Source organism: Phodopus roborovskii, unplaced genomic scaffold, assembly GCF_943737965.1.
Source record: "Phodopus roborovskii unplaced genomic scaffold, PHOROB, whole genome shotgun sequence".
Taxonomy (NCBI): domain Eukaryota; kingdom Metazoa; phylum Chordata; class Mammalia; order Rodentia; family Cricetidae; genus Phodopus; species Phodopus roborovskii.
Window position 1 is genome coordinate 4,054,334 of NW_026126432.1, and position 19,107 is coordinate 4,073,440.

The following is a 19,107-nucleotide window of genomic DNA, read 5'->3' on the forward strand; positions in this document are numbered from 1 at the left end:
ATCCTGAGGGTGGGATATGCCTAATTCAAATTGGGATTTTTGTTTGTTTGTTTTTGTTTTTTGAGACAGGGTTTATCTGCAGCTTTGGAGCCTATCCTGAAACTCACTTTGTAGGCCAGACTAGCCTTAAACTCATAGATATCCGCCTGTCTGTGCCTCCTGAGTGCTGGGATTAAAGGCATGCACCACCACTGCCTGGCTAACTCAAATTGTTAAGATTATCTATCCTCTCTGGGAACACAGAAACAGGATCAGGAGGTGGAGACTAGCAGAGATGGAGACTTGATTTTTACTTGTCACACTCTGCTTATTTTAAAAGGCTATACTCCTGATATGTTTACTTGTGTAAGTATTTCTTTACTGCCTGTGTTATGTGTTTGTCCAAGTCAGTATGTGGTGGGCATGTTTACCCATGTGTATGTGGTAACCAGAAGTCACCACAGGTAGTCTTCCTTTAGTGCACTCCACTTGTTTCCTATATTTTGCTTTTTGAGACAGGGTCTTTCTATATAGCCCTAGCTGCCCTAGGAATTCATTATGTAGATGGGCTGGCTTTGAACTCACAGTAATCTACCTGCCTCTGCCTCCTTAGTGCTGGGATTAAAGGCATATGGCCTCATACCAGGCTGCTGTATTTTTTGCATCGAAGTCTCTCATTGACCTGGAGCTTGCAGTTTCTACTAGACTAGCTGATTAGCAATCTCCAAGATTCCTCTGTCTTTGGTTCTCCAGTGCTAGTGTTAAAGGAACTCACTTCTATGCCTGGCTTTTATGTGGGTAATGGGGATCTTAACTCAGGTTCTCATGCTTGTATAATGAAGATTGTACCTACTACGCCATCTCCTCAGCCTGAAAAACCTGAAATTTTTTTTTTTTTTGGAGGGTGGGGGAATTGAGTCTCTGTGTAGCCTTAGCTGGGTTTCTCTGTGTAGCCTTGGCTCTCCTGAATCTCTGTAGACCAGGCTGGCTTTGAATTCACTGAAATCCACCTGCCTCTGCCTCACAAGTGCTGTGATTAAAGGTGTGAGCCACCACTGCCTTCCCCAAGAGCCTTTAATTTTTGTTTTTTTTTTTTTTTTTTTTTTTTAAAAAAGTCCAGAGAAAAACAGAAATATTCACCAAAATTTGAACCACAAAGAAAACTTAAAATATAGTCTAGATGTCACATCTATGGTGCAAAGAGGGTTTCCATTTACAAGTTTCTGGTTTTTATCAGGGAGAAATCTTCTTATAAAGGAAATCTAAATATATAAAAGATGCAAGTATACTTACTTCAGCAAGAGGTCAGGGATGGATTGCAAAACTCACTCATCTATTTCCCTTCTCCTATAAAGTACTCAAGTACTCAATCACACACACTTAGATTTTACAGAAAAGCAGCTGATTTCTTATGAAAGAAAAAATTTCAAAAATATTCTCTCCCTCTCTAAGTTCAGAGCATTTTCTTTCCAGCATTTTCTGAGCAATGTATTCTATTATAGCTTCCTAGTACTTCCCAATTGCTATTTTTGCAAATAATGCCTAATGTGCTGATTCTCCAGGTAGATTGCTTTCTTTTAATACTTACTAGTCTTCTTTAATATTCTTCTTTAATGTTGAATAATTGAACCCTCAGGAGCCTAAGGATACAAAATGAAACTCAGAAAAATGCAGCCTAAATACCATGTATTCAGGCAAATGCTACACACATGTTCCCCATTACTTATGAATAAAATTGTGAAAACATTGTTGGGGTAGGATAGCATTCTTTACATATGCACAGATACTCCGTGGTACTGTCTCAGAGTGACTTCTCCAGGACTTGAGCACTGTTAGTCCTTGCATACCTTATCAATGTGTACTGGATAGTCACTTGAAACCAGATTCTGGCACCTTTCTCGATTTCCAATCATCTTTCTGAATTCAAAGAGTCTGTTAGGAGACAAAAAGGTTTTCTTAAATTACCTTTTATGTTAACCAATACACCTACTGTGTTATGTGGGATGAATAGTGATTAAAATTAGCAAATTCAATTAAGAGGCCATGCTCAATTATTCAGAAGTAATGAACACATTTAGTATTCAAAATGAAAGGGGACAATCTTACAAATAAAATTTCTTAGAATTTCCCATGAGCTCCAGTATATTCCAGTTTCACAGCCACTGAAAATTCAGAAAATCAATGCCTGGAAACCAGACATAACTTCAACCAGCTTAGCAATAACAGACTCAAAAAAAAAAAAAAAAAAAAAAAAAAAAAAGTTTGCATGCATCCAAGTCATGATGCTATAAGCTAAAATGTACAGAAATCACTAAGAGGATAAAAGGAGGACTTTTAAAAAAGTTCAGTATTTAATCTCCTCAATAAACCAATCTAGATTTGAAGCCAAATTATTTATGTTTAACTGTGTATTAAAATGAATTCAATATAACCATTAATAGACTGGAGAGATGGTTCAGGGTACAACACATATGTTCAAGCAAGCACTTATACACACAAAATAAACAAACAGCCAAGCATTCATGAAACACACGTACTACCTCTTGAGATCTTCTGGTCTTCCCCATCCTCTGATAAAAAGTTTTGTGAGGAGAAGTCTCCGGTATAGAATATCTAACTTGCTTACACCCATGAATACCAAACAGCATCTGGAAGTAAAATTTAAAATGACTTCAAAATAGTTTTACTTTTATTAAGGTAGCAGGTCAACTTTCTAACCATTTACTTGAATACCAGGTAAAATCAAAGACTGAAGAGTAAATCCCTGAATTTGCCCCTGAAAAAATACAATAGGAGAGCTGGGCAGCGATGGCACATGTCTTTAATACCAGCACTTGGGAGGCAGAGGCAGGTGAATCTCTGTGAGTTCAAGGTCATCCTGATCTACAGAGTGAGTTCCAGGACAAACTCCAAAGCTACACAGAGAAACCCTGTCTCAAAAACAAAACAAACAAAAAATACAAATAGAAGATTTAGAAATAACCTGGAATTAAAAGTAGAGAAATGAAGAGCCTTAAAGTCTCACTAAATGATGAATTCTTCTAGGGTAAGTACTTCCAAATTGAGTACAGGGACTGATATAAGCATCTTTGGTATTGGAAAACAATAAGTAAGGAATGATACTCACATAGTGCTGTAGTATCAGCCAGGCTCTATTTAAATTACAACACGGCCACATGTTTTCATTTAAGCTATCCGAGAACACTTGAAAAAGGATTATCTGGGCTGGGTGGTAGTGATGCACAAGTTTAATCCCAGCACTTGGGAGACAGAGACAGGGAAATAGATCTTTGTGCGTTCCAGGCCAGCCTGGTCTACTGAGTGAGTTACATGAGAGCCTCCAAAGCCACAGAGAAACCCTGTCTTAAAAACAAAACAAAATCCAAAACGAAAAAGGAGTATCTGAGGTCTACAGAGGAAAGTGAGGCATAGAGAAAACAGTTATTTATCCTAGGCCATAGCTATCTGGGAAGAAGTTCAAGCTTCAACTTCAGGCATAATGTCCAAGATTTAGCAGGTTCACCACCTTGACTCTTTGTAACAGTGAACAACAACAATAACTAGTGCTTCTAGTTGGATACTATTTCTCAAATTTCTGTGTGTGTGGTCTCCCCATCCCCCGAGATAGAGTTTCTTTGTGTAGCCCTGGTCATCTTGAAACTAAGGAGATCTCCTTGCCTCTGCTTCTTGAATGCTAGGATTTAAGGTGTATGGCATCACTACCCAGCTTATTTCTCAAATATTTCCAAGAAAATTTTAATATCTACCTGAACTTTTCTTAATTAAAAGATATAGTTCTGGGCTTCAGATGTAGCTAAAACAGCAATTGCTTAACAGGCTTGAAACCCTAGATTCAATCCCTGATATTACAAGAAGGAAAGCTACAGTTCTGATTTATGGGCAAACTTGATTCAGATTCAAGTTTAACTGCACAGGGATATAAGAAAAATGAAAATTTATATTTTCATCAATTATCTTTAATAATATCTACTGCTTCAAGTTTTGAACTTTCATCTATATTTTGTTTTTTTAAACTTATTTAATTTAGAAATCTTATTTTACATATCAATCCCAGTTCCCTCTCCCTCTCATACTTCCATGCCCCCCCCCATCCCACTGCTCATCTACTCCCCAGGGAGAATGAGGCCTTCCTTGGGGGTTCATCAGTCTGTCACATTATTTGGGGGAGGGCCTAGACTGAGACAGTATCCCTCTATGTGGAATGGGCTTCCAAAGGCCATTTGTACACTGGGGATAAATAATGGTTCCACTGCCAGAGGTCCCATAGACTGCCCAGCCCTCCTAACTGGCATGCACATTCAAAGGTCTTAGTTTGGTCTAATGCTGGTTCCCCAGCTTTATGAATGGGGTCCATGTGCTCTCACTTGGTCAGGTCAGCTGTTTCTGTGGATTTCTCCAGCACAGTCTTGACCCCTTTGCTCATCCCTCCTATATATATATTTTTTTTTGATAAGTTCAATTTAATGTTTCTTTTTTTTTTGTTTTTGTTTTTGTTTTCTTTAGGGGAGGGGTCTCAAGAAGCACAGGCTGGTTTTCAACTCACTATGTAGCTGAGATTACCCCTGAATTGCTAATCCTCCGATCTCAGCCTCCCATGCTCTGGAATTACAGGTGTGAACCAAGCCTGACTTTGTTTTGTTCTCTGTTCTTTTTGGGATAGAATCTAGCTCTGTAGTCCATGATTTTTTGGTAGAGCAGGGCTGGCCTCAAATTTGTGGCATTCCTTCTGATTCAGCTCTCCAAATGTTAGAATTTCAGGTGTGCAACACCCCTGGCTGCCTTAACATTTTTCTTTTATACTGTACAGTTTAACCCACAGTCAACTGGACTGGCTGTTTACCTTCTTAGGACTGAACCAGCAAAGCAAGTTGTTTATACTGTTTCACAATTCTCAGGAGAAAATATTTACTACATACTATTCCTCCTTAGGCTATCACAAAAAACATCAAGCCCAAGCTCTGCATTAAGCCTACTTCTAGGAATATCTACAGTAATGACAGCCCTAGGTGTATAGTTGTAATTGAACCACAATTTTGCTATCATGATGACTTCTGTGAAGACACTCTTCCAAGCAAACACTGTACAGCAAGCCTCTATCACCAATGAATTTTTGTTTCAGAACAACCTACATGCCCTTCTTTTTGCCTTAAAAGTTTTAACTTGTCTCAGTCTCAGATGTATCATCACAATACACACATCATGGTTGCAATCACCTGCATAGCCCCACATAAATTCACAACTTTGAGAGTGTCTCTGCTATTAAAAAAAAAAAAAAAAAAAAAAAAAAAAAAAAACAACACCTCTAATGTGAAATCATCCATCTGAATTTCCTGTAAAATGCTTCTGGCTGAATGTATAAAACAAACATTTGTGGTAATAGTTTGAAATTCACTTTTGTAAACTTGTTGCACTTAGTAACAAATCTCTTGTTTTAGCATGAGTATTCAATTGAAATCCACTTTCTTTGGCAAAACCCACCAAATCTTCTAACTAGTATTTATAATATACTTTACTTTTCCAGTCTTAAGAATATAGACAACAGGGTGAGTTTCAGTCTTTACTGAGCCTTAGTACACTCAATTTAAGTACTTGATAAAGGTCAAGGTGTCTTTGTGACGTAATTAGGGTTGAGGGAAAGCTGAGGCGTGTGCTCCACCTGCCCTCTTTCGCCGCGGCCGTGGGAATGGATACACCTGCCCACGTGCGGAAAGCCAGGTGGCAATGACAACGACCACTACCACCATAACCGCGGTACGTTCCATCTCCTGCCCTGCTGACCCTCAGCGCTTGTCCTCTCGCAACCAGCTCACAGGAATGGCCACAAGCAGTCAAGGGCATTTTGACGCTTATGAGGCACTGGATCTTACAGAATTTGCCAAAAACCAGCCTTGGTGGCGCAAGCTTTTCGGGCAGGAAACGCGGCCTTCAGGCGAGAAGTACAGCGTGGCAACTCAGCTCCTGATCGGTGGTGTCACCGGCTGGTGCACTGGCTTCATATTCCAGAAAGTTGGGAAGCTGGCTGCCACAGCGGTGGGAGGGGGCTTTTTTCTCCTTCAGCTGGCAAATCATACTGGCTACATCAAAGTTGACTGGAAGCGAGTAGAGAAGGACATGAAAAAGGCCAAGGAGCAACTGAAAATTCGGAAGAGCAACCAACTACCAAATGAGGTTAAGAGCAAAGCTGAGGAGTTGGTGTCCTTTGTGAAGAAGAATGTTTTAGTGACTGGAGGATTTTTTGGAGGCTTTCTGCTCGGTATGGCATCCTAAGGGTATGAATTCACTCCCACTGCTCAGCAGCCTCCACACACCAGACTCTTTCTTCCTCCTCTTCACGCCTTCCTCCCTGTTGTAAATTTGAACCACTTCCATGGGCATCTGCCCATGTAAGTTAACACAGGTCCTCCCATGGGCTTGACAAGCCCTGGGGAAGCACACTCTCCATCTGGAGGCCAACAAGAATGGTCCTTTTTCTGTGTGTAGAACCTGTTCCAAACCATCTTTAAGATCTGTCCCTAACAGTCGAGCTGGAAGAGCGGTACACACTAAGCTTACTATGTGACATGTGGAAAGGAACTGAAGGTATCTGACTTTGAGCATGGGAAGAAAGAAAATAAAGCAGGGACAGTTGTGGGAGTACCACACACTAGCCAGCTACATTAGGGGGCCAGTCTCCTTACAGAATTTACAACTAAACTGATGCTTTCTTTTCCTCTTGACAGTTACCCCATCATAGTTATCTTAGCTCAGAGCGCAGAAGTATGACAATCTTCAAAAAGGGCCATAATTTAAATACCCAAAAGCTTCACTAAGACCTATTTTTTTGTGGGGGAGGGGGTTAGGGTGGGCCTTGGACTTTGCTCATACTACTCTTCCTAGGCCAAAGGCTACCTCTGAGCTACCTTCCCAGACTTTTAGTTATTTTTCATTTTGAGAGGTCTTACTAAATTGCTCTAGTTGGCCTGGAACTTGACATCCTTATGTCTCAGCTTCCTGTGGAGGTGGGATTACAGGCCCAAGCCACCAGGAACAGCTTTCCCAAGATCTTAAGAAAGAACTGAAGAACACATCTCCAAGTCTACTTTGCCTCTTCTCAATCTTCTCATTTGCCTTTTCCTCCAGGATTAGTTTGCAATAACCCATCTAGTTGGGTTCTCTACTTCAGGGCCTCGTCTACTTCAATCAAACGTCAGCTGGATGAAATTTTCTTCTAGAAGCTTCAAGGAGAAGAATTTGCTTTCGGGCTCTTAGGTTTTGGGGTGCATTTATATATTTGCAACTCTATTCATATTTTGTTCTTTGTCAGCCAGAAGACAAGCTCAGCTCTGGGAGGCTATCCACACAGTTCATCTCACACTGACTTTGCTCTCTCCATACAAGTCAGAAACAGCAGCTGACTTCTTTTCTTCATGGCCAGTTGGAGAGAGAGAATGAGCCCTGGGTCTCCAACACCTCTGAAGAAAGGGCAAGTGTGTGAGTGCAATCAATGTTTCCATTTCCTGTTGGTTAGAAGGTAAAAATCATGGGTCCTGCCCAAACTCAACACTGTGAGCAACAGAAAGCAATGATCTTAAGGACTACCTTGGAAACTGTATATGGCATGGAAAGAAAAAACTGTTACTTTTCAGCCCTTGAATATGTCTGGATTTACATTTTAATATCAGGATCAGATCCTCATATTTCTACCAATAGGGGGGAAAACCCCTACTAAAACCACAAACTCCATAGACCTGAGCAACCACTTGTTTATAAGCCAATTGGCTCTTTACAGTTTAAATCATGTTTATATTCTTCCATTCACTTAAAACTCTTACTAAAAAAAAGGCAAACATAAAAAACCTCCAAATGAAAATGCCAATTAGTACTTTGGTTTTTTTAGTCATTAAACAAATGGTAAATGGAAATTGGCTTTTATGGTTTTCTTTTTGAAACAGGATCTCATATAATTCATGCTGATCTCAAATCAACTTGTAGCCACGGATGACCTTGAACTCCTGATCCACCTACCTGCACCTTACAAATGCAGGAACCACATGCATGTACCACCACATGCAACTGGAAAAATGACTTCTTAAATGCTATTTGCATTATATACTCTACTTTGAAACAAGTATAAAAATCATGTAAGTATATATATATGTATATATATTCTACTTTTAAAACAATTATTAAAATCATGTAAGTACACACACAGAGAGAGAGAGAGAGAGAGAATATGTGTGTTTAAATTGCTTTTTTTTTTTTTTAAGAATGTGTGTGTGTGGGGGGGGAGTCAGGCAGTGGTGGTGCATGCACTCAGGAGGCAGGTGGATCTCTGATTTCAAGGCTAGCCTGCTTTACAGGTCAAGAGATCAAGTTCCAGGACAGATTACAAAGCTACACTGAGAAACCCTGTCTTGAAAAATAGAGAGACAGAGACAGAAATGTCATTGTGATCTATTAAAGTGGAGATGTATCTTAGTACAGTGCTTTTGTAGCATACATAAAGCATTTGGGTTCCATTCCCAGCATCAACTAACCAACCAAAAATACATCTAGCATGGTGTAGTGACACAGGTGTCTATAACCCTAGCACTCATAGGCTGAGGCAAGATGGTCATGAGTTTAAGACAACCTTGAGCTACCAATAAGATCTTATCTTAAAAAAAAAAAAGGTATCTGAGAGGCTGTGGGTATACACTGAGTATGTGAGGGTCTTAGATTCTATAAGATCCCAGTTCTTCCCAAAGTTCTTGCTCCTAAAACCTTAAGAACTTCCTGAGTTATAACTGTTATTTAAATGAGGTGACTCATAGTGAGCTTGCAAATAGTTTTAGGTCATCAAAAAGATAAACCACAAAATTAGAAGGTTGGAACCTTAGGCCGGCTTAACCTCAGAGGAAGAGGACTAAACATTATGCTGTATGGTTGGGCCACATAGTTTTCATGTCTGACTAATAAAATCCCAATACAAATTCTGGATATTGGCTTTAGTGGTACTCTGTTGGACAGATATCCCCCCCCCCTTTTTTTTCAAGACAGGGTTTCTCTATGTAACAGCTCTGGCTGTCTTGGAACTCACTCTGTAGACCAGGATGGCCTCAAAATCAAGAGATCTGCCTGCCTCTGCCTTCTGGGTGCTGGGATTACAGGCATGCACCACAACCTGGCCAGACAGATATCTCGAGGTCTGGATGGAAATACTCCCTGATCCATACGTAGAGACCACGGCATCTCAACATTTTTTGGCTGTTTTTATGTTGTATCTGTCCTTTAATATAAGCACTGTTTAGGGTTTTCCAGAGAGCTATCAGTCATTCTAGCAAATTATTGATCCACAAGAAACTTAAACTTTTCTACAGCCAAGTCAGAAGTTATCTTTCTGGAAGCCTAGAAACGCCTGAAGTTAGACTTGCATCTAGGACAGTGGCATCTGTGAACTCACACCCTTAATTTAGGTGGTTTGCACAAAATGGATTGTAACTATTGAAGGTGCACTATATTGGAAACAGAAAGCCAGTGCACTCTTTACCCAATTAACAAAAATCTAGGCTCAGTAGGTATAGGCACTTGCCACCATGCCTGATACATCTTTGATTTCCCTAGGACCTAGCTGGAAGGAGAGAACTGACTTCTGTAAGTTGTCCTCTGGCATCCACTTGCAGAGCACAGCATGTGTATGCACACACACACACACACACACACACACACACATCCCATACTCCCAATGACGTCAGTGCTGGATATACCGGGTGGAATGGAGACACAGTTTAAGGAAATATAATCCTAAGTGATTAACAGTTATTGTTATGGCTTGGATCTAAAATGTCCTCTGTGTGCTAAATGCTTGGTGCTTAGCTTATAGGGTGGTAGTAGAACCTTATGAGGTAGTTTAGCTCCTGGGTATGTATGCTGGAGGTATATCAGGAGCCTGGCTCCCTCTCTTCTCTATGTCCTCCTTTTATCTACCTCTTTTCCAATCCATGTCTGAAAAGGAGCTTCTCTGCCCCATGTTCCATGTCATGATGTTCTTCCTTGCCATGGGCCTAACAGCAAAGTGGTCAAATGAACACCAACTAAAGCCTCTGAAATCATAAGCCAAAATATACTTTTTGTGGTGGTTTGAATAAGAATGACCCCCATAAGCTCATGCATTTGAATACTTGGACCCTAGTTGGTAGAACTGTTTGGGAAGGATTAGGAGACTTTGTTGGGGTGACACTGAGGGTGAGCTTTGAGGTTCTAAAACCCTCCACCATTCCTAGTTAGTTCTCTCTGCCTCATGCTTCTCTTAGCTACTGCTCCAGCACCATGCCTGCCTGCTGCCATGTTTTCATTACAATGGTTACTGGCGCAACTTCAGAAACTGTAAACCCCAAAAATAAACTCTTCTAGAAGTTACTTTGGTCATGGTGCCTTCATAGTAATAGAAAATAAAATACTTTTTTCTAAGTACTTTGTCACATAGACAGGAAGCTAACAATGATTTAAATTATATTACTAGAATTTTTCTATAATGGTTTGTATACTCATTACCCATATTTTTGTACATATTAAGCTGCAGAACAGTTTTATGCTACTGTAATACAGGTTCTGTCTTTTTCTAGTATTGTACACTAGAGTCAACATTCTCCTTTGGAATATCCATGCATCTTGACAGTCAATTCCATGTGATCAAGAAAACCAAGTATTATCCAACAAGAAATAGTATACTTCTATTTTATTTTGTTAGGTTTTTTTTTTTTTTTTTGAGATAAGGTCTCTATATAACCCTGGTTGTCCTGGAATTCACTATGAAGACTAGGCTGGCCTTAAACTCCACAGAGATCTGTCTCTGGTCCATGAGTGCTGGGATTAAAGGCAAATGCCAACATGCCCCAACATGCTCATAGAACTTTTAAAAAAATTACATAAATTTCTGCATGTGTGGTAAAGCACCTAATAACAAACTTTCAAATATTTTGTAATGAACAATATTCATTACATACCAAATTGTTCAGTCCTTTCTGCTTTTCAACTGTACACTAGAAAACATGCCTAAATTACTTGCTTTCCTATGTAATAGACCACTCCAAGCTTAGAGGCAATTTATTTCCTTGCTACATTTACCTACTAAGCAAGCAATTCACAGATGAAGAACAGAAAACAAATCAAACACACACACAGTTTATTATGTAATTGGTACCAAAATTCAGTACTATACAGATCTTCTTACATTTCAGTCCCAAAACAATATAAAATGAAGGGTTTTCTAAATCTCTAAATGATAGGGTCACATGTCAGTGGAGATGCAGTAGCCAGAAGACATTAGGCGTTCTGTATCAGTTTTGAGACCAGGTTGCTCACTGAACCCAGAGCTAGGGCTGGCAGCCAGCCTTGTTTCCATTTCTCAAATAGTGGCAGGGTTACAGACAAATGCAGCAATGCCCAGCCTTTTTCAAGCGTTGGGGACTTCAACTCAGATCCACCTGTTTGTGTAGAAAGTACTCTTACCCACTGAGCCATATCCATAGCCTCTGACAACATCTTTCTAGACAGTGCTGGCCATATTCAGCTTCTCCAGAACTATGAATTTTCTAGTGGAATAAAGACAACACCAATTTACCATAAAGAAGTGCCATCTGGAGCTGCTCTAGGTACTAAAAGCCCTCAGGTCAAGCAAGACACCATTGATATCCTGTAGAAACCACTTTTGAAGTAAGTACCAAGCAAAAGGGAAAGGAACACTACTGCCACCTACATATTTAAATAGCAAGTAGGAAGGGGAAAAACAAAGTGGAACAAAAATAGAACTATGGTCACAGTGCCAAGGAATGAAATGCCTTTCCTAGAAATGAGTTTTATTGCTAACGCAATACTCCCATCTATTAATATTACTCCATCTAGTACTTTAATCTCTTATTACTCTGATATCTAAGTATTTAAACAAACATTACTTTTTCTTCCTAGACTTTTTTCATGTATCTCAAAGGCATAAGTACAATTTCAACTCATGTCTGTAAGTTGTCTTCTGTCTCACACATTCTGTAGCACATGTGCACCTGCATACAAAACAAAAATTAGAATGTAGCAATTTTTAATCCACCATATACAATAACTTCCCTCTTGCTGCCCAAAGAGATCTAAGTTTAATTTCATATTTTTTTTAATTTATTTTATGTGTATCAGTGTTTGCCTGCATGTATGTATGTGCCTGGTGCCTACTGAGGTCTAAAGAGGGCATCAGATCCCTTAGAATTAGATGATTTTTAGTTACTATGTGAATGCTAGGAATCAAATTCTGATTGTCTACTAGAGCAACAAGTGCTTTTAACTCTGAGCCATTTCATACTTTCAAATCACAAAAATATCAACTGTTAAAATCCACTACTTTTTGGCAACCAATTTAATTACCTTTACTCTTACACTGTACAAAAGTATGTACTTGGCAAGGATGTAACTATCTATTCTGAACAATCATTCAAATAAAACCCAACAAGGGTTTGGTTATATTACTATATTACTTAGTTGATAATTTTCCTGTAGAGCATTTGGAAGGTTTAGTTCAATCCCTAACATCACCAAAAAAAAAAAAAAAAAAGAAAAGATGGGGGGGAAAATACACAAGTCTTACATCTTTGATTGATTCAATCAGCAAAAGATTTTATTTCATCTCTTCAACTTTTGCTGCTTTTTACACACACACACACACACACACACACACACACACACACACACACACACGCACGCACAGAGTCCTCCTCCCCATGTCTGCTTTGATTGTTGATTGCTATTTATGTTTCTGAGAAATAAGAGTCTGTTTAGATTTCAGGAGTTGTTTATGTACTCACTACGTGTGTTTTTGTGGTCTGAAGTCATCACTTGGAGGCAGTAGTGGAAAGAGCTAAGTTTTCTCCTCTAGCTGTATGACCTTGAGTGAGCCACCTCAACTTGTCAAGTGGGAAACTATACTTGAACTAAAACATAACAACAAATTATTTCAATTGGATAAATACTGAGTGCTTGTTTTGATATTAAGAAACATGAGAAGATACAGGGAACCTGGTGGTAAACAGCACAGGTTTTACTGCCAGGAGAAGCTCCATTTTTTTAAAGCCATTGTTGGTTAGTTGTGCAACCCTCGACAATTTACCTATTCCCTCTGCCTTTTACTTCTTAGTCTACTTGAGACAATCCCTCTCCTTTTTAGAAAATTATTGGAATGAAATGAGGGAACTGAATAAGCATTCTTTCAACACACACACACACACTACATTCTTTTTGGTGGGATGCTAGTTAAAATTTTCTTCTTCCATTCTATATGCACCGAAAATTGTGCCAGCCTCCGGGATTAGAACAGGTAACTATGACACAGGAAGCAATATCATGGAAAATACTTCCTTTTCTACCCATCTATATTCTTGAAACCAATCAAAGGAATCTGCATATTTTTGTTACTATAAATTAATCTGCAAGACTGAATCTGATCAAGTATCAATCAGCGGGACTCAAAAGATAATTAACAGAAGACACATTTCAAGTTTTGGTGTTTTCTAGTGGGGTACACCGATTGGCTAGTTGATCACAAATGAAAGATCAGAGGTGAGGTGATGGCAACACAACAGAGAGCTCTTATGGGGGCAGGACAAATGCAAAGTGCTAATACTAATTAAAACAATTGAGACTGAGTCCCAACTCTGCCACCTTCCCAGAGATTTCAGGTAACTTAGCTCGACCTCAGGTCATTGAAAAGTAGAAATGTGTCTGCTTTACACATCTCCTAGAAGATGTGATCCAATGAAATCACAGGACAATGTTATCTAGAGGAAGCAAAGAGTTTAGAAACAATGATTTCTGGCACCTATTAGCTGACAAGTCCAATAGGGATATAAAATAACATACAACGACAAGGAAGTAAACATTATCTGAGTCTAGTGAACATTCATGCTCCTTATGATGAAAGTAGCCAATTGGAGCTAAGCAAGTTCTGCAAAGCTGAGGCTCGTGGGGGGCCGGGAACCAGCGAGGCAGCAGCATCTGGCTACCTACCACCTCAGTCTGGTCCCTCAGTCCGGAGGAGCCAGCGAGGCAGCAGCGGTTGGCTACCATCTCAATCTGGTCCCTCAGATCCCTCAGGTGAGGAGCCAACGAGACAGCAGCGGTTGGCTGCCATCTCAGTCCGGTCCCTCGGATCCCTCAGGTGAGGAACCACAGGTCAGGGTCAGCAGGGTTGGAGAGCAGGGGTCGCCAACGCCCTCCCTCGGACCAGGACCCGGCTGCGCTCATGCAGCCCTGCACGTACACAGCAGAAGCCGGGAGCGCACAGGCGGCTACTTACAGGCCTCTCGCAGACGTACTGGAAGGGGAGCCCACCGAGCTTCCTGGCACCGCTGCTCTCCGCGCTCTAGGGACCGGACTTTAGCCTCAGCTCGGACAGCCAAGGGCTGAATGTCCTCAGGTATCGACCAGCAGGATCGCTGCCAGCCTGGCGGGCAAGGAGGACAAGCGCGGGGCGGGGCTCCCTCAGGACACGCCCCGTGCAGGCGGTGCTGTCTCGCCACGCCCCTTCCGGCCTCCTTCCCCAGCACCCTCACTGCCGCCTCCCGCGAGGCCCCTGCCTCACGCTTCCCCCAGACAGCCGGTCCGCTTCCGGCCCTTGGGCGCGCACGCGCAGACGTAGGCATGTTTTGACAGCTCGGGCCGAGGAGAAGCAGGTGTCGCGAGAGCTGGCGGCGCGCTTCCTAGTGAGGGCTGTCATTATGGCGAGCCTGGGAAGCGAGGCTGAGCGGGAGCCTCTCCTGGGCCCCGGCTCGCCCGGAAGCAGGTGAGCAGGCGGGTGGACTGGCTCGGTTGTGCGTGTCCACCGCCCTGGCCCGAAACCCGGTCGCTCATGCGTGGGCCCGGCGGTCGTCCCCGGACCCGCTCAGGACAGGCTCCCGGATTATCGCGTTTACTTGGGAATAGTGGAGAATTGTCACCCGGGTACCAAGTTTGGTACCTGGAGAACTTGGGTACCCAGGACGCTGGGGAAGGGGATGCTTCATGTCGAGGTCAGAGGTCACAGCAGCTTCTCGTTGTAGCCGGTGTACTAGAACATTGTAGCCTTGAGGCTCCTGCCCGAGTCCTGTTTTGGGAGTTCCTTCCTGCTTGAGAGCTTCATTTTCTTCTCCACATTCTACTTTTCCTTAGTTTTGCATAAAATTAAAGAACCTAGCTGCCTCTTTTACAGCTGCATTCTGTTGACCGTCTATAGCTGACCACTGTCCACATTTCGCAGAAGTCCCCAAATGATGGTTTTAACCAACACTCGAGGGTACTGGCCTTTTCCTGACCTGCCTGATACTTTGCAAATAAACCTGTTTAAAATGGCTCATGTTTTGCTCAATGCCACAGGTACAAAATAAAGATTACTCTTTAATTTGTAATTACTCTAGTAATTCTCATTTTGATCCTAATTTATGAGCTCTGATTTAGAAAAGTTTGGACTTGTTTCACTGCACTGGTATGTATTGTTTACATAACATTGTTATTTTATTGAGTTTTTTGTTTTGAAGCAGGGTGGTTTGTTTGTTTGTTTTTTTGAATCACATTTAATTTGGGGGCTGAAGTGGGTGGCACGTGTCATGGTCTGAGTAGACAACTTGTGGTACTGGATTCTCTCTGCCATGTGGGTCCTAGGGACACACCTCAGGTCCTCAGGCTTGGGGGCAAACACCTTACCTCTTGAACTATCTCCACCACTTTTTGCTTTATATTTTGAGATACGGTCTCCTGAAACTCAGACTGGCCTCAACCTCAGTATATAGCCAAGTATGATTTGAATTCCTGGCCTTACTGATATCACCTCGAAACTGCTGGAATTACCAGGATGTGTGCCACATCAACCAAAACATAGTAACTCTATTAAGTAGGTTTTTAAAAAGGACAGTTAAACTTCAGGCTAAATCTTATTTTTTGCTCGTTTATCTACCTTCATCATGAGTCCTTTATTTTGACTACATTGAAACCCCATGGTCTTTGATTTACTAAATAGAGTACATGTATTGCAATTTTATGTTGATTTTTTTTTCTTTTTGGTTTTGTACATGATGTGATCTTATCAAAACAAGCCTATTTAAATTTTTTTCTCCTACTCTTAGCTTTTTAAAAAATAAATGATTATGTTAGGATCTGTCTACATTCAGACTTTTCTGTTCATAGAAAGTATGTTAGATTGAGGTTTTATATTTAGCATTTTAACAAGAAAAGGAATTTTTTCAGAACAAGTCAAAAGATGTGCTGTCTTTAAAATCCTAATTAGATTCCCTAGTTATGACTGACAAGATTTTTCTTTTACTGTAATGCACAAACTTCAATTTAGTTATCTAACAGCCTTTCATAGCTAATATGATTGATTGATTATGATTTATTGATCTAATTGAATTAGGTTCTTTTTTTTTTTTTCTTGAGTGTCTAGTGCTTCCAACTGACCTACTCTATTAGTTTCATTTAAGAGGATAGGGGTTGGCACACTTTCTGTAATGGCCCATTGGTAGATAGTTTAGGTTTGTTCAGGCCAAAAGGCAAAGTCAAGGCTAGTGTAGACACTTAGTCAACAAGAGAAAATATACAGTCATAATAAATCTCTCTCTATTGATGAGAGAATTGGACTTTGAAGTTAGTGTTCTGTCATCAAATTGGTAACAAATAGTCACCTGAAAAACTAGTCTTAGCTCTCAAGCTGCAGACAGATGGTGTCTAGATTTGACCTGAAGATTAATAGTTTGCTAGTCCAACCTTAGAGTTTCTTAAAATATTTCAGGAACTCCAAATTCTTATTGCAGCTTTGGTCTGTTGCAATAGACTTTACTGCACAAACTTTAATTTAGTTATTTAACAGCCCTTCCTAGCTAACAAGAGTGATTGATTATGATTTATTGATCTAATTGGCTTAGGTCCTTTTTGTTTCTTTCAAACAAGTTCTCATTATGGAGCTCAGACTGGCTTACAAGCTACTCTATGGTAGAGGATGGCCTTGAACTTAGGGTTTTCCTGCTTTCCTTCCCAAGTAATACAGGAACAATATCCAGTAAGTGCTATGTGCTTGTCCTATGTGCACTCCTTTATAGGACATTTCATTTGTTATATTTCTCCAGTTCTACACAACGCTGCCCACTCAGGAAGTACCTCCTGCTTTCTCTATAGCTCTGATTCTTTGTGATCTGTACTTCAGTAACTGAGTCTAGAGCTGGACTTTCACCAGTACAGTGTTTCTATGCAAGAAAATACACTGAATCCAAAATGAAGCATTTTGGGTTTATTCCTGTTCAGGTTTTCTCAGGTGCTCAGTTCACACCAGTATATTGTGTACTATTCCTGGATTTCAAGTTACAGATTTGTTAAACATTCTGTCATTTGGAGTTGTGGTTATGGAAATGTTAGGCCACTGCAATTTCACTTGGAAGAGAATTCCAGTTGGAAAATTAATGCCAGAATGTAGCAGTGATAGTAGATAGAAAATAAAAGTTAAACCAATCCCTTTGGAAGTAGGTAGAGTATTTCTTTTGCTTGTTTGTTTTGGTTTTTGTTTGTTTATATAGGGTCTCACTGTATAGTTCTTGTTGTCCTGGAACTTGTTCTGTAGACTGGGCTGAGCTCAGATGTCATCCTGCCTCTGCCTCCTGAGTACTGGGATTAAAGGTGAGCACTAGCACATCCAGCTGCAATGTTTTCCTCTTACACCCTGGTTAAGCAAGAACCTGTATAAATCAGTCTCAGCCATCTGACATGTTTGTGTCATCAAAATTAAAAAGATAAAAGACATGTAGAAAATCGACTGAAGCCCCATTCTGTTGTTCCTACTATGATAAAACAGGAAGATAAGTGACTGGTTAGCTTTCTAAATTAAAACAAGTAAAATCTGTTACTTTGAATACTTTGAAAGATTTCAAATACATGGAAAAGTTGAAATAACAGTGTAGTGAGCACCTAATACCTTTTCATTTAGTCTTTTCCACACCAATCAAATGTCTTTACATACACACACACACACACACACACACACACACACACACACACACACCTTTTATCAAACTGAAGTTTCAGTTTTCAAAGCCAGCCTGTCCCAAGGGGGGAAAAATCCCTTATATAACTCCATCATTATTATACTACTTGAAACACCAATACAAAAAGAAAAAATAAAAAAAGAAGTACCACTACAAGAGTATTATACAATTTATTTTCTGTATTCTATTTCTCTAGTTGTTTTAATAATATAATAAGCAAACACACACACACACTTTATATATACAAGACAATCACTGTTCATGTGTTGATTCTGTCCTGTTTTAACTCTTTAGCTTAGAACTGTCCCAGAACTTATAGAAGGCAGAGGGAGGCAAATCTCTGTAAGTTCAAAGCCAGCTTGGTCAATGTAGTGAATTCCAGGACAGTTAGGGCTACATAGAAAGACCCTGTATCACAAAACAAAACAACAAATTGTCCCTGGACCTATCTTTGCTCATGTTACAATTAACTCTTAGGTTTAGGTCAGTATTCCTATGGGCTTTCTCACAATCTGGATTGGTGAACTGTTTCTTTCTTGGTTATAAGACTGTCACATGAGTAATATTGAGAAATGCTAATATAGTTTATCAGAAGTGCAGGCTGCCAGGCCACGAATGAGTAGGAATGAAGACTTCATCATTTGTTAGAAGGATGGATGCTGGAGCTTTCAATATCAATGTGAGTTTCTTGTTCTGCAATTAGAATTTAGACAGTGGGAGTTATCCTGCTCTCAAATAGCCCTTCAACCAAACTTTGAGCATTTTTGTTTTCATCCAGTATATAGACGGTATATACTAAATCCTAATTTTAAATTTTCTCATCCCTTCAGTTTTCAAGAGATATTATTATAAGAAGACAATTAGGGGCTGGAGAGATTGCTTAGCAGTTATGAGCACTTGCTACTCTTACAGAAGTCCCAGATTTGGTTCCTAGCATCCATATGGTAGCTCATAACTCTGTAACTGTTTCCAGGGGATCTGCCACCCTCTTCTGGCCTCTATGGGCACTGCCTATATTTGGTGCAGTGTACAAACATACATGCAAGCAAAACACCCATGCATATAAAATAAAAAGCAAATTTAAAAAGTGAAGGAAATCTCATTAAAT

At 40.3% G+C, this 19,107-nt stretch overlaps 3 protein-coding genes across 5 annotated transcripts in view; 2 read left to right on the forward strand and 1 right to left on the reverse strand.

Moving 5' to 3' along the window:
• Abhd18 (abhydrolase domain containing 18) overlaps positions 1 to 2,651 on the reverse strand; it is a 33,573-nt gene extending 30,922 nt beyond the window's left edge. The window contains exons 1-3 of one of the 2 annotated variants that reach the window (XM_051185679.1): positions 2,520 to 2,565; positions 1,827 to 1,911; positions 1,568 to 1,619 (exon numbers count right to left, since the gene is read on the reverse strand). Coding sequence is in view for 1 of the 2 variants with exons in the window: in XM_051185678.1 (XP_051041635.1) it covers positions 1,827 to 1,911; positions 2,520 to 2,611 (177 nt within the window). In the remaining variant the exon portion in view is untranslated. Of the gene's footprint in view, positions 1 to 1,567; positions 1,620 to 1,826; positions 1,912 to 2,519 lie in introns of both variants that reach the window. The other variant, XM_051185678.1, reaches the window with a different exon arrangement.
• Positions 2,652 to 5,655: 3,004 nt separating this feature from the next.
• Positions 5,656 to 7,264, forward strand: LOC127223168 (FUN14 domain-containing protein 2). Of its 2 annotated transcripts, none has more exons than XM_051185682.1 (2): positions 5,656 to 6,253; positions 7,120 to 7,264. In XM_051185682.1, exons 1-2 carry the CDS (start codon positions 5,722 to 5,724, stop codon positions 7,209 to 7,211), a joined length of 624 nt encoding a protein of 207 aa, XP_051041639.1. In that variant the 5' UTR covers positions 5,656 to 5,721; the 3' UTR covers positions 7,212 to 7,264. The 2 variants fall into 2 exon arrangements, with proteins under 2 accessions (XP_051041639.1, XP_051041640.1); XM_051185683.1 differs by having other exon boundaries at positions 5,656 to 6,269; positions 7,120 to 7,258.
• A 7,337-nt stretch (positions 7,265 to 14,601) lies between these two features.
• Positions 14,602 to 19,107, forward strand: part of Mfsd8 (major facilitator superfamily domain containing 8) — a 31,372-nt gene continuing 26,866 nt past the window's right edge. Inside the window, exon 1 of the mRNA XM_051185685.1 lies at positions 14,602 to 14,779. Within this exon, the coding sequence (XP_051041642.1) occupies positions 14,715 to 14,779 (65 nt within the window). The 5' untranslated portion in view covers positions 14,602 to 14,714. The remainder of the gene's footprint in view (positions 14,780 to 19,107) is intronic.

Bases quoted from the DNA above. Each gene is read 5' to 3' on its own strand.
- LOC127223168 (XM_051185682.1), top strand. From the start codon at position 5,722: ATGACAACGACCACTACCACCATAACCGCGGTACGTTCCATCTCCTGC. The intron at 6,254-7,119 runs GTATGGCATCCT...CTTTTCCTCCAG, and splicing joins TTTTGGAGGCTTTCTGCTCG to GATTAGTTTGCAATAACCCA.